The sequence below is a fragment of the Pseudophryne corroboree genome, chromosome 7 (assembly GCF_028390025.1).
Source record: "Pseudophryne corroboree isolate aPseCor3 chromosome 7, aPseCor3.hap2, whole genome shotgun sequence".
Lineage (NCBI taxonomy): Eukaryota > Metazoa > Chordata > Amphibia > Anura > Myobatrachidae > Pseudophryne > Pseudophryne corroboree.
The window spans coordinates 208,317,106-208,331,101 of record NC_086450.1 but is presented as its reverse complement, the minus strand read 5'-3'; the positions used below and the strand labels follow the sequence as shown (position 1 = coordinate 208,331,101).

The window sequence follows — 13,996 nt, the reverse complement described above, 5'->3', positions numbered from 1 at the left end:
ACCCCGAGGAGATCTCGAGGTGGGAGCCCGACTGTGTCTCTTCAGCCGCATCTGGGAAATCTCCTGCCAGGATACCTGGGTCAGAGACTTCATTTCTCAGGGCTACAAGCTGGAGTTCGACGGTGCTCCTCCCCAACGATTTTTCAAATCAATCTTACCAGCTTTGGAGGATACGAAAGTTGCGTTGCAACAGGCCATCCGAAAGTTGGTCCAGTCCCACGTCATTGTTCCAATACCACAATGAGTCAGGGGTTATTTCTCCATCGTGTTTGTGGTTCCAAGGCCGGATGTCTCGGGAACGGCCCATTTTGAATCTAAAATTCTTGAATCCTTACCTAAAGGTTTTAAAGTTCAAAATGGTATCCCTGAGGGCAGTGATTGCGGGTCTGGAAGAACGGGAGTTCCTGGTTTCCCTGGATATCAAGGACGCCTACTTTCATATTCCAATTTGACCACCTCATCAGGCTTATCTGAGGTTTGCCCTACTGGACGATAACTACTAGTTCCAGGCACTACCCTTAGGCCTGTCCACAGCTCTGATGGTATTCACGAGGACAAGGCGAGAACACTTCAGGAGATTGTCCGCATGGTACTCCGACCTACTGGTGTATCCATCAATCTTTGTATCAGATTGTTGGGGAAGATGGTCGCTTCCTATGAGGCGATCCAATATGAGAGGTTCCATTCCAGAACATTTCAATTGGATCTCCTGAGCAAGTGGTCCGGATCACATCTACAGATGCACCGGATGATTCGGTTGTCACCTCAGGCCAGGATTTCCCTTCTGTGGTGGCTACAGTCCTCCAATCTCCTGGAAGGCTGCAGTTTCAGGATTCAAGATTGGACCCTCCTCACGACGGATGCGAGACTGCGAGGATGGGGTGCTGTAACCCAAGGGGCACAATTCCAGGGTAGGTGGTCAGCCCACGAAGCCTTCCTTCCGATCAACATTCTGGAACTTCGAGTGATCTACAATGCTCTGCTTCAGGCCTCTCCTCTGCTCACGAATCACGCAATCCAAGTTCAGTCGGACAACGCCACAGCAGTGTCGTACATCATTCGGCAAGGAGGGACAAAAAGCAGAGCCTGCATGCGAGAGGTGTTAAAGATACTCCTCTGGGCGGAAAGAAATGCAAGAACAATGTCCGCAATTTTCATTCCGGGTTTAGACAACTGGGAAGCGGACTTCCTCAGTCGTCACGACATCCACCTGGGAGAGTGGGGACTCCACCATCAGGTGTTCCAGTAGATCATCCACCAGGGACCTTCAGGCGAGGGCAGTAGACGCACTGACGTCGCCTTGGCCTTACCGGCTGGTCTACCTGTTTCCTCCGATTCCGTTGCTACCAAGGGTGCTCAAACGAATCAGAAATCAGGGAGTCCAGGCAATTCTGATGGCCTCGGAGGGCGTGGTACTCGGATCTTCTGGATATGTCCGTCGAAGACCCTTGGCCTCTGCCAATAAGTAGTGATCTTCTTCAACAAGGACCAGTCATCTACCTGGACTTACGGCAACTTCGTTTGACGGCATGGAGGTTGAGCGGAACATCCTAGATCACAAGGGCATTTCCAAAAAGGTTATTGCTACCATGGTTCAGGCCAGGAAACCTATGATGTCAAAACACTATCATCATATCTGGAAACAATATGTCTCTTGGTTTGAGGAGCGCACACATACTCCTGCGGAATTCAGCCTGGGACGTTTCTTAAGTTTCCTGCAGGCTGGTGTGGATAAGGGCTTGCGTCTGGGTTCCATTAAGGTCCAGATTTCAGCTCTCTCCATTTTCTTCCAGAAGAAATTGGCACTGTTGCCAGAAGTTCAGACCTTCTTGCAAGGGGTACTCCACATACAACCTCCTTTTGTGCCGCCTATGGCGCCCTGGGATTTGAATGTGGCGTTGGAATTTCTACAGTCCTCCTGATTTTAGCCTCTGATGATGGTAGAAGACAAGTACCTCCATGGAAGACAGTGATGTTACTGGCCCTGGCTTCTGCTAGACTTGTCTCAGAATTGGGGGCCTTATCGTGTTAAAGTCCATACGAGGACAGTGCGGAGCTCAGGACTAGGCAGCAGTTCCTGCCGAAGGTTGTCTCTGCATTTCACCTGAATCAACCTATTGTGGTTCCGTCCAGTTCTGACACTTCAACTTCTCCGGAGGCATTGGATGCGGTGCGATCCTTGAAGGTCTATGTCAAGTGAACGGCTCGGATCAGACAGACGGAATGTCTTGTTTGTGCTCTATGATGCACAGAAAAAGGGTTGTACTGCTTCAAAGCAGTCCATTGCTCGTTGGCTTAGGCTTACTATCCAACAGGCCTATGTGTCGGCAGCCTTACCTGTTCCTAAGTCTCTGAAAGCCCTCTCTACAATATCAGTGGGCTCTTCCTGGGCGGCTGCCGAGGTACCTCGGCCTTGCAACTATGCCGTGCTGCTACCTTGTCGGGGAAGAACACCTTTGTGAAGTTCTACAAGTTTGATACCCTGACCAAAGAGGATACCCAGTTTGGGCAGGCGGTGCTGCAGCAGTCTCCGCACATTCCCGCCCATTCTAGAAGCTTTGGAACGTCCCCATCATACGAAGTCTCCCCAATATCCCTTATGGATGCTAGAGAATGTTAGGGTAATTTAACCTCTTCTAGTCTGGTCTATAAACTCTCTGCAGTCATCAGTCAGAACTCTGTTCCTTTAGCAACCGGTTGGAGGTCAGTGAATGAAAAGATGACACAGGATTATGTGTAACCTAAGCAGACCATAAGCTGACCTGCTAGGGGCCGTCACAGGTTTATTTTTATAGCTTACAAAAGAATCATGCTTGCCAATACATTTAGCCAATCAGAATACACCATGTATGTCTCAGAATCTGAAATACGTCAATTGTCATACAATGTTCCAATTGGCAACTAGAACATCCTTGAAAATGGTTATTGTTTTGTGATTATCAGTCTTTCGGACATAAACTCAAAACATTCTTCAACATTCTTCCCAATTAGCCTTGGATATATCTGGTGTTGCCTTGTCCTTGAACAATTCATGCTTTGTAACAAGATATTCGGAGTATATAGTTTTATGAATATCTGTGCAATATATTTAAGGATACATGAACACATTTTGTGATTAACAGTAAATATCTTAATCAATGCGAAAAACCGTGAATCAATATATTTGCTATACTGCGGAAGCTCCTACACCATCAAGAAAATAGGTTTTTAATTACCTACCGGTAAATCCTTTTCTCGTAGTCCATAAGGGATATTGGGCGCCCGCCTCAGTGCGTTGACTTTTCTGCAGGTTCTCTGTTGTTACCTGTTCAGCTGTTGCTGTTATTGTTACCAGCTGTTGCTGATTGTTGTATGTTCGTGGTGTGCTGGTATTAAATCTCACCACTCTTTGTTGTCATATTCCTTCTCTCATATATGTCCTTTCTCCTTCTGGCACTGTTGTACTTATAACTGCCTGTGGGAGGGGGCATAGAGGGGAGGAGCCAGCACACCCAGTGAAGAAATTTAAAGTACACCGGCTCCTTTGGACCCTGTCTATACCCCATCGTACTAAGTCTCCCCAATATCCCCTGTGGACTACGAGAAAAGGATTTACCGGTAGGTAATTAAAATCCTGTTTTCCTCCTCCATCTGTATTTCTGCGGGAAAATTGTAGAAAAGGGCCTAGTTGGTGTTGCTGAGTAGGATAGCCCTGTTCTGGAATAAAGTATTGGGAGTACATATAACATGCACTAGTTAGGTGCTGCTGTTAGTACAGGTAGCCACCTGTGTATGACTGGAAAGGGAAACGGTGTAATTTCCCTGTCCCAATATCCAGGTCCAAGAATATTGATCAGTTACATCAATTGGGGATGTAGTTTACAATACTGGCAGTCAGAATACCGGCGCCAGCATGCCAACTGTAGCTATCAAGGTTAGGATTAGGCTGGTGGTGGTGGTGGGGGGGGGGGGGGTGAGTAGGGTTAGTCACTGCGGGGAGTATTAGGGTTAAGTTGCGGGCAGGGAGGGTTATGGTTAGGGTGATGGGTAGGGTTAGGTTACAGACAAAGAAGTGTCAGCATTCTGTCGGGATGCTGCTGTCGGTATACTGACTGTTTTGCATCCAGACTGCTGGAATCCTGTACCCAACCCATTAATAATTGTGCTGCATTACAATAGCTTGTTGTAGTTCATTTTTTTATTATGTTTTCACATGCAGTAAATATCATTTACAGTAAATATACTGTTTTCATAGTGTTCCTATACTGTACATACACTTGCATCTGCACTGTCAATGCATTTATTTCTCTCTCTGCTGGATCTGTTTATTTTTATCCTTCCCGTTGCATTAAAGGGAATCTAATCCCTTAACATCCTAGCTGGTCACATGACCTGGATCACCTGTCAATCAGAATCACTTGAATTGTCAGGGTGGTAGATTATATTTTCACAGTGGTATACAAGATTTCTCATAACAAGTCCCTGAGTGCAGGGAGCAGCGCTAGCCGTCTATACCCTCACCTTACTTAATAATGCTATTTTTTGTTTTAGGTGACACAGGAGAAAGTGAAAAAGTCATGGGCTAATGTAGATGCTAAAACATTGAAAAAAGACGATGTTCAGAAGGAAACTGTGTTTTGTCTAAATAATGATGAAGAAACAGAAGTCCAAAAAGACGATACTATTCAAGGTTTAAGTTTTTATCTAGAATTTCTATAAAATGTGTATGGATCATGTCCACCAAGCAAATAGTCGCCATGTATTTTTCACTGCTCATTGTGGTCTGTCAAAATAATGTTTTAACCACTTAACTAGCAATTTTTCCCCAAAAAAACCGCTCAGAATTATTTTTTTCATATGATAAAGTTGATGTTTAAATGTTTTATTAAAAAAAATAATTAAGAGGCTGTTTTGCAACCCCCTCATCCCCTATGTCCCTAAATGTGGATTATATAATCGCGCCCCCCTCCCCCTCCGTTATTTTGCTGCTGCTCTTTGCAGCCGCTAGGTATTTACAGTGATGGCAAGGCTGGCTTCCCCGCCAGCTGCCGCGCTCTGCAGCCGTCAGGATATACACCAGGACAGCGCTGGCTTCTCCAGTGGCTCCTGCAATCTGCAGTGGCCGGGTATATACACTTGTGAAGCACTGCTGAAGTCTGACAAATCAGTGTAATTCATTCTTTCTGTTTCCAACAGGGTACCGCTATGGAAGTGACATTATACCATTCTCAAAGGTGGATCAAGAACAGATGAAGTATAAAACAGAGTCAAAATGTTTCTCGATTCTGGGATTCACAAAGTCATCACTGGTAATTCTATATTCCAGAGACTCAGATGCTGCAGTTTATTCATGTTTCTGAAGACCCAAAAGATAATTATACGTATATATCAATTGCTATATTCTGTTACTAAACCTGAATTTATTAACCTTAATAATTTTGTTTGCAATTGTTTTCCCAGATTGAGAGAACCCACTTTATGGGCAGTCAAGTTGTGAAGATTTTTGCACCAAAGGACGATGATGTGAGTTTAGGTTAAGAAGGGGTTGCCATGATAAAATGCTAAGTATCCGTCCTATTTAATTGCAACTCCAAGCATTATCTACTTCCTGGAGTCTGCCAGAACTTGCTGGGGTTTCTAATTCAAAAGCTGAAATTCCACAGGTTATAGAGCTTTGTTACATACTGTACATAGTAGAATATTTGGTACTTTCCATTGGATCCTTTTAAGTAGGCTTTGAGTTTGACAATTAATGTAAACTGTAGTTTTAAACCCAACCTCCCCCCTCCCTGCATTCTCATGAATCCATTACTACTGGAAAGGTGTAGCAGCGACCTAGTGAAACTGTTAGAACAAGCAAACAAACCAGTAGGGAAAAGACGGTCAAGATCAAACACCTCTTGTGACTGATCTGAAGCTGCCACCCTAGTGGAACTTGCAGACACCCGGTTTGGTGACACCTGCTCCGCACTAGAATAGGTTGAGTGATGACTGAGCAAATCCAACACGCAGTGGGCTGCTGTGAAGCCGGCCAACCACGTATATGTGCATTTCAAAGAACAAGCAGAGAATCTTTACAGTGGACAGAAGAAGTCTTGTCCATGTAAATCCACAGAGCTCTGACTACATCTAGCAGAGCCCGATCATTCTTGTCCTGGGAAGTTCGCTGAAGGAATAATACCCGGGAAGACAATATCCTAATTAAAGCAGAATGCCAAACAAAGAAATTGTACGGAGAACTGCTTTATCATCGCTGAAGATGAGAAAAGGCGGCTTGCAAAACAAAACCCCCCAACTCAGACACATGCCGGGCTGAAGCAATAGCCATTAGGAAGACCCGCTTCCAAGTAACAAATTGAGGATCCTGCTGTAGCAGGTCTGGTCAAAATGGAAGACTCCATCTGTGACCTAACGATAACTTGAGGCTGTCGGCGTACTAAGACCTATGTAACCAACGTGGAGCCACTAGGATTACAGTCACTCGTAGATATTTGATCCACCTTGAGGCAACATTAAATAAGCGGGAACAGACACACTAGATGGACGTTCCATGGAACATTCATGGCATCCACCATAAAAGCCATCTGGTCCCTGGAACTCGCACAAAATTGTGGAACTTTAAACTTATGTGCGGAGTCCCTGAGATCCATCTGTGGAAAGTCCCACTTCCAAACTGTTGATAACTGACATATACCACAGTCATGGCGTTGTCCGATAGAAATCAGACTGGCTGTCCGGTCAGGACGGATTGGAATTCCAAGAGTGCCGGAAAGATAGCTCGGAGTTCGAGCCATCTACGATGATGACCAAAGGTCCTTGAGCTGAAGAGGTAACATTACAGCACACCATTCGAGGAGATTTGTGTCTGTGGCAACAATGGCATAATGCGGCATGACCAAGGATTGGCTCTGAAGTCGATGATCAGAATCCAGCCACCAAAGGAGAGTTTGAGCTGAGAGAATAGTACAAGTATGGAGAATTCCGCCCCGGAATTCCCGCGAATGTAACCTGGCGTACTGAATGGTTTCTAAAGTGGCCGAAGATTCAGAATCGTCCGAAATTATCTGTCCGGCTTTCGAACAAGGTGGTGTAAAACCCCCGTTTCAGTTCCAGCGAAGGAACTTCAGCAATAATGGCATCCAAGAAGAGGGAATGGAGAGTCTGGTCCAGTGCCATCCTCTTTTCTACATCCCGGGGGAGAGCGGTCGTGAACACCATGGTGGCGAACCCTTGAGATTGATGATATAACCACTGAAAAGAATGCCTAGCACCCAGGCATTTGAAGACAACTTCACCCAATGGTCTCTGAACAGGAGTAACCGCTCTGTGATTGGTTACTGTACTGGGTGGAGGGAGACCCTATTAAGTGCTTGGCTTCTCCTGAACCTTCGTTTCCAAGTGTCAGCTTGCACCAGAAAATCTGCCTTTGAATTCAAACCCCTGCTGGGGAAGAAGCATCCAATGGTAGATTGACCTGTAGTGGTCGCTCCACCATGAACAGAAGAGCGAAATGCTCGGAAATGCTTTTTTGGGTAGCCATCAAAAGCAAATTTCTTTTCCCTCTGGTAACCTGGGCAGTTAAGTCACAGTCCAAGTGCTGAGCCAAAGAGTCTGACGAGTCGTGACAGCGATAGCTGAAACTCAAAGCCACCTGAGCATCATTCTGTACTGCCTTACGCCTATTTAGCTGCACCACAGAGCTGTTTCGCTAATTCCTGGACAATTCATTGTGAGGGCCTGGTGACCCAAGACCCAATAGCTCGAGCTACCTATGCCGAGGCTAGGAAAAGTTGATTAACGACCCTGGTGCCTATAAAAATGGACTAGAGACAACCTTCCAAATCGAAATTAGCGATTCATTAAAGAACGCATAGAGCCTTCAGCAGAAATAGCTGTGTGCGTAGCTAAACGCACAACTACATCATCAACCTTGGGAGGCGGTTCCATTTAGACACATGGGGGTGGATATTGCAACACATACTTGCGAAGCAAGGAGTACTTTTTTTATCCGGCACCTTCCAGGTCTCCTTGAGGAGATTGGAGAGATCCAAAGTAGACGGCACAGTAACGACCTTCTTGCGCCTATGCATGCATGAACGGACCCACAGTCTCCATTTGGAAATCCACCTCCAAGCAGTCCAGAGAGTTGCGCACATCCAATATGACAGGAAACATTTTCAAACCCGGACACCACACACTGGTATGGAGCCCAAGAGGATCAGACGGCTATTGGGGAGTTGCCCTGCCAGGAGCAGATAACTTGGACGCATTGAGGCAACAGCTGCCTTAGCCTGATTTTCCCCAGTGAAGCGCTTCACCAAGCCCGAGACCCAGAGCCTGCGCGATGCTGGCTCTGCAAGGGCAGACGCGGTGGCCCCGAACGCCTGCGCGACGCTAGACCTTGCATGACAGTACGCACAAAATTTCCCTGAGTCCACCTGTCCACAAGATAATCTGATATTGCACAAGGCGCAGGTGACATACAATGCCATAGCAGCGCCTTCACCCATGACTGGTTTTGCTTTGACAGTCATAGTTCCTAAGTGGTCTTGCTGTAAATTGCGGAACAACAATCAGTTCCCAGCTTGTCACTTTCAGGACAAAGGCCCAAGTGTATTAAGCCTTAGCAAGTGATAGTCGATACAGATAGAGAGTGATAAATGACCAGTCAACCATCTCCTAACTGTCATTTGTCAAACACAGCCAGTTAGGAAGCTGATTGGCTGGTCATTTATCACTCTTTATCTGTCTCCACTTTATCACTTGTTAAGGCTTAATACAGTGTTGCCCAACCCTAGTCCTCGAGATCTACCAATAGTTCACGTTTTCCAGCCCGCCTGGCAGGTGCACATGTGCAGTCATTACTAACTGTCACATTTTAAAAGATCCACAGGTGGAGCTAATCACTTAACTTGTGATTCTGTGAGGAGACCTTGAAAACGTGCACTGTTGGTAGCTCTCGAGGACCAGGGCTGGCTACCCCTTGCTTAATACATTTCTGCCATAATCCCATGACCTCATTCAAAGCACATGGTGCTATTGCTGCTGCCGCAAGTGGAACCAAAAGCCATTGAGAGGAAAAGAAAACACAGGGCATTGAGCGACTGCATTATCCCTATTAAATAGGCAAAAAATAAACAGAAATACTTAGCCTACCTGTTGACAGCTGCAGTGGAGGAGGTAATAATGAGTTAAGCCTGCAGGCACAAATTCCCCGTTAGATGCGAGCCAGAGAACTGAGTAGGAAATGAGCTTGGCCACAGCAGCAGTTATGCAGAGAAAGACAGGAGTAACAGGCTCTGCCCTCCTGCTCCATGGCTGCACTCTTCTTGCAGCAAGTGCTACTCCCATGTCAGTGGGGGGAAAGCACTGTGTTTTTGCATGCATCACATGAGCTGTCTGTGTGCAGCGCTCTCCCTTAAGGGAGCTTCCGGAAAGATGGCGCAGCCATCCAGGACTGCGCTGCCACTCCTGTGCCCTCTAGAAGGGTGAGAACATCCCCGGGCCAGGCGGACTGGAGTACAGAGGTGAAGCAGGAAATGTTATACATGCACGATATGTGCGTTTATAATACATTTACCCCAAGGTATCTTGGGGGTCATTCCGAGTTGTTCGCTCGTTATTTTTTTGTCGCAACGGAGCGAATAGTCGCTAATGTGCATGCGCAATGTTCGCAGTGCGACTGCGCCAAGTAAATTTGCTATGCAGTTAGGAATTTTACTCACGGCATTACAAGGTTTTTTCTTCGTTCTGGTGATCGTAATGTGATTGACAGGAAGTGGGTGTTTCTGGGCGGAAACAGGCCGTTTTATGGGTGTGTGCGAAAAAACGCTACCGTTTCTGGGAATAACGCGGGAGTGGCTGGAGAAACGGAGGAGTGTCTGGACGAATGCCGGGTGTGTTTGTGACGTCAAACCAGAAACGACAAGCACTGAACTGATCGCAGATGCCGAGTAAGTGTGGAGCTACTCAGAAACTGCTAAGAAGTGTCTATTCGCAATTCTGCTAATCTATCGTTCGCAATTTTGCTAAGCTAAGATTCACTCCCAGTAGGCGGTCGGCTTAGCGTGTGCAAAGCTGCTAAAAGCAGCTTGCGAGCGAACAACTCGGAATGACCCCCCTTAATAGAGCATTAAGCCGCCATAAACTATTATAGCAGTTACAATGTGTCATGTCATAGACTATGTAAGATTGTGTATTGGATGGTGTGGTCCTAATTTTCCACAGGTGATACCTTCAGTTTGTTTTTTTAATGTTGGTGGAAAATGCCCTTTCAGTTACCGCTCCTCTCACCCAGTTGCTTTTACGTAGCAGTCCTCATAATTCTAATCCTACGCCACTTGTCCACTGTTCCTTGTGGCACCTCTGCGTGGTGAGCAGTCCCAGACACGTTCATTCCTCTCCAACCCCCACCTCTCCATCCCCCAATCCTTCTGAGTCACTGAAATTCCTCTCTGCGTAAGAGTATGGACAAAATAAGTGATCATGATTATTAATTAACTCAACAGGAACACCTATTTGGAAGCTCATTCTTTCCTTATACTTTATTGATGTCTGTTCTGTATTTTAGTCACGTTACCTGTTTGTGTTTTGCACTCCATTAGGCTGCAGCTGTCGCACTGTCAGCTCTGATTCAGGCTCTGGAAGAGCTGGAAATGGTCGCCATTGTACGGTACGCCTATGATAGAAGATCTAACCCCCAGGTTGGCGTGGCCTTTCCTCACATCAAAGAGAAATACAAGGTGTGCTGATATATTTTCAGATCTATTACTTAGTCACATGGTCTTAGAATGTTATTTAATAATGTACATGGATTGTTGGTGCTGTGAACCTGACAGTGATGTAATAGAAGTGCAGGGGGCATACACTGGAGTTTTTAAGGAGAGAGGGGATGGAGATTCCCTGAATGTTGGGGAATATGGCTTACCCCACTGTTTGTCTCTCCCAACAACCATTGGAGAATAGTATTTAACAGTATGTACAAATCCCCTCTTCTGGTCTTCTAGATGAAATGAGTGCATGAGTACATAACATTTATTTGAAATTCATTGCCAAATATTAAGGCGTGATTGTACTCCTGTTGTCATGTCACTCAAGAAAATATGTTACGTATACAAGAAAATTACTTAATGTATTACCTTCATAGCTTAGAGCATAGTTTCTCAAACTCTGCCATATCAGTCCTGGTTTTAAGGATATCCATGCTTGAGCACAGGTTTCTTGATTAGTATCTCAGTCAGTTTGACTTAACCATCTAGATTCAAGCATTTATAGTCTTAAAACCCGCTCTGTAGTGACAGTGTTTGGGAAACTCTGGTTTAGTGTGTAATGAGTATCCTCATTTTAAAATGTCCCCTTCAAAAAAAATTAAAAAGCTTACCAAGTACTTGGCGGAAATCAAATGTTTTGTCTGCTAGCTGGTGCCTAACATAGCTATTCAATTGTAGCTCTGTTCAGTCGCAATGGCTTCTGGCATCTGCATTTTAGCTTCACCCCTCTGGGTGGTGTTTTGAAATGCGAGAAAAATTACCCGTTTGGGCTCCCAAGTGGCACTTATCACAATTGGGTCCAGCACTTTGGTTGGATTTAGCTGCTAAACCCAACTTTTATGGGCACGATCAGCGTGAAAAAACCCCCAATTGGATTGCGCCCTGCGATGTCCCATAACTTTAGACAGAAGATCGGGTGCGCAAAACAATTGAATACTGCCCACTTAGTATAATGATCCAAGTCAGTGTTCAGGCAGCGTGATAGTTCCCTGAAGTCCTGTTTGTCAGCATCTCACAGGTTAGAGAAGTTTAAGTATTGAAAAGTATTGTATCTGGTTGCTAAAGGTTGCAGCACTTCTGTGCTATTGGTACTTTGTTACTGAAGTCTCCTCATTTCTGTGTTTAGTGTCTGGTGTATGTCCAGCTGCCGTTCATGGAGGACTTGAGGCAATATATATTTTCCTCCCTCAGCAATAATAAAAAGATCAAGCCTACAGGTACAATGATAAATTCATGTTCACAATTCCCAGTGTTAAATGTGTGTTTCGTTCATTAATTTCTGTATAAGGTAATGATCTACACTGGAAAGTGAAAGTGGTGGGCTCACGAGTTGGTCTGAGAAAGAGACACGGGCAGGACACTGACCTCTGAGGAGTGGTCTGAAATTCTATTAGCAGTAGCCAAGAGTTCCATTTCTGTTTGAATTAAAGAAAACGCCTATCAGCTATATTTTGGCTGGTACTTGGTACCTACCCATCTCCATTCGATCTACCCTGCCACTACTGAACTATTGGCGGCTATGTGACCAACCAGGAACTCTGCTGCATATTTTGGTATTTGGTTGTCCAGGCCTTTTGGAAGGCCAATAATGATTTAATTAAATCAGTCACTGGACTACAAATGCCAACCTCCTCACTATATTCTTTGCTACCCCGGCCAGAATTTGACTAATCATATCCTATGCACTGCAAAATGCCACATAGCGCAGTGGAAGTCTTCTACGCCCCCCTCGCTATCGACCACGATCAATGTGATTTGGTCTACATATCAAATTGAAAGAAAAACACATACATTTCATGTTCCTCCATTCACTTTTATTAAAATTTGGATGCCATGGTGGTCCACTTTCAGGCTGAACACTGTAATATAGTACATATCCATTTTGGCGGCACACACCAGTCCTCCTCTTCTCTCCATCCTTTCTATTTGCCCCCTATCCCAGGCTTCTTTCTTCATATAGATATGTACCGTGTTACATCTCCACACTCAGGAATGTTGCTACCATAATTCCATGCTGCTGTTCATCTTCTATTAGACTTTCTGCTGCGGGGTACACTGGGCTCCACAAGGATAGACATAGGGGTGTGTAGAGTAGGATCTTGATCCGAAGCACCAACAGGCTCAAAAGCTTTGACCTTCTTCTCAAGATGCATAGCGCCGCCTCCTATATCACCCCGCCTCCGTGCACAGGAGCTCAGTTTGTAGTTGGTGCTTGCAGTGCAAGCATGTGACAGGAAGAGCTGCTCACAGCAGCTCTAGAAAAAGCTTTTTCTGAGGAAAAAAGAAGACTACAAGGGCTGCAGCAGAGGCACAGATTGTGCTGGATGTCAGTAGACATTGCCTGCTGCAGCTCCATCTCTCCCCCAGCGGCGCTGTACTCTCCCGTGCCCTGGTTGCCGGGTACCTACAGCAGGAGGCTCCGGTTTTCTTCCAAGTTAGTCACACACGGCTGGGGCTCTCCGTTATCGCGTGGCCGCACTTCGGTAGGAGGTAAGTGGGTCCCGCTCGCGGGACTCGCACTTTATCGTGATCCGGCGCGGCCGGTGGGAGGCGGGCCGCGCGCGCGCTGCTGGTGGACAATGTGGCAGTACAGGCGATCCCACTAGATCACCAGGCCATGGGTGCAGGACAGGTTTTCTCTCTAAACCTTTTATACAAGTAGCCCGCAGTACCCGGTGGTTTTGCCAGCAGAGGGGATAAGGCTTAGACCTGGAGCCCCTCCCCGAGCCCCAGGGCGCCATTTCCCGCAAATGTTCCCTCCCTGGAGCTGCAGATCTGTCTCTCCCTCACTCCCTGGCAGTGTCTGCGGCGCCATTATCCCTCAGCTCACTGTTCCTGGGAATGCTTGGGCAAATCCTCCTATGTAAAGCCGCCTGGTTGTCAGTGCTGTGACTTTACAAGACACTTAAGTATTCTACCTGCCTTTTTTAGTCAGTGTTAGTTAAGAAAGAGTGCACTTAGTCAGGGTTTCCTAGTGCAATTACCCTGTGATATACATCCAGTTCTTACTGTGTACTGTTATATCTATTGTTATATAGCTGTGTAAGCTAGTCCAGTGCAGTATTATTGTTAGTAATAACCTCTGCATTGTACAGACTGTGACTATTTGTGTGTGCATTTGATAGCTTAGTGGTGTCCATTTTGTGTCTTTCACTCAACCTGCTATCCCTCTATTCTATAACCTGAGGGGGCTTGGTGTGTCGGGTTTTATCCAATATAGGATTTTCACAAAGATATACTGTATTACG

The 13,996-nt window shown here is 45.9% G+C and overlaps 1 protein-coding gene across 4 annotated transcripts in view; it reads left to right on the top strand.

Annotated features, from left to right (window-relative positions):
• The window catches only part of XRCC5 (X-ray repair cross complementing 5), a 328,969-nt gene that overhangs the window by 135,194 nt on the left and 179,779 nt on the right, over nt 1-13,996 (top strand). For all 4 annotated transcript variants that reach the window (XM_063933960.1, XM_063933961.1, XM_063933962.1 and 1 more), the window contains 5 exons: nt 4,531-4,669; nt 5,176-5,288; nt 5,440-5,502; nt 10,584-10,721; nt 11,875-11,965. In XM_063933960.1, the coding sequence (XP_063790030.1) occupies nt 4,531-4,669; nt 5,176-5,288; nt 5,440-5,502; nt 10,584-10,721; nt 11,875-11,965 (544 nt within the window). The remainder of the gene's footprint in view (nt 1-4,530; nt 4,670-5,175; nt 5,289-5,439; nt 5,503-10,583; nt 10,722-11,874; nt 11,966-13,996) is intronic.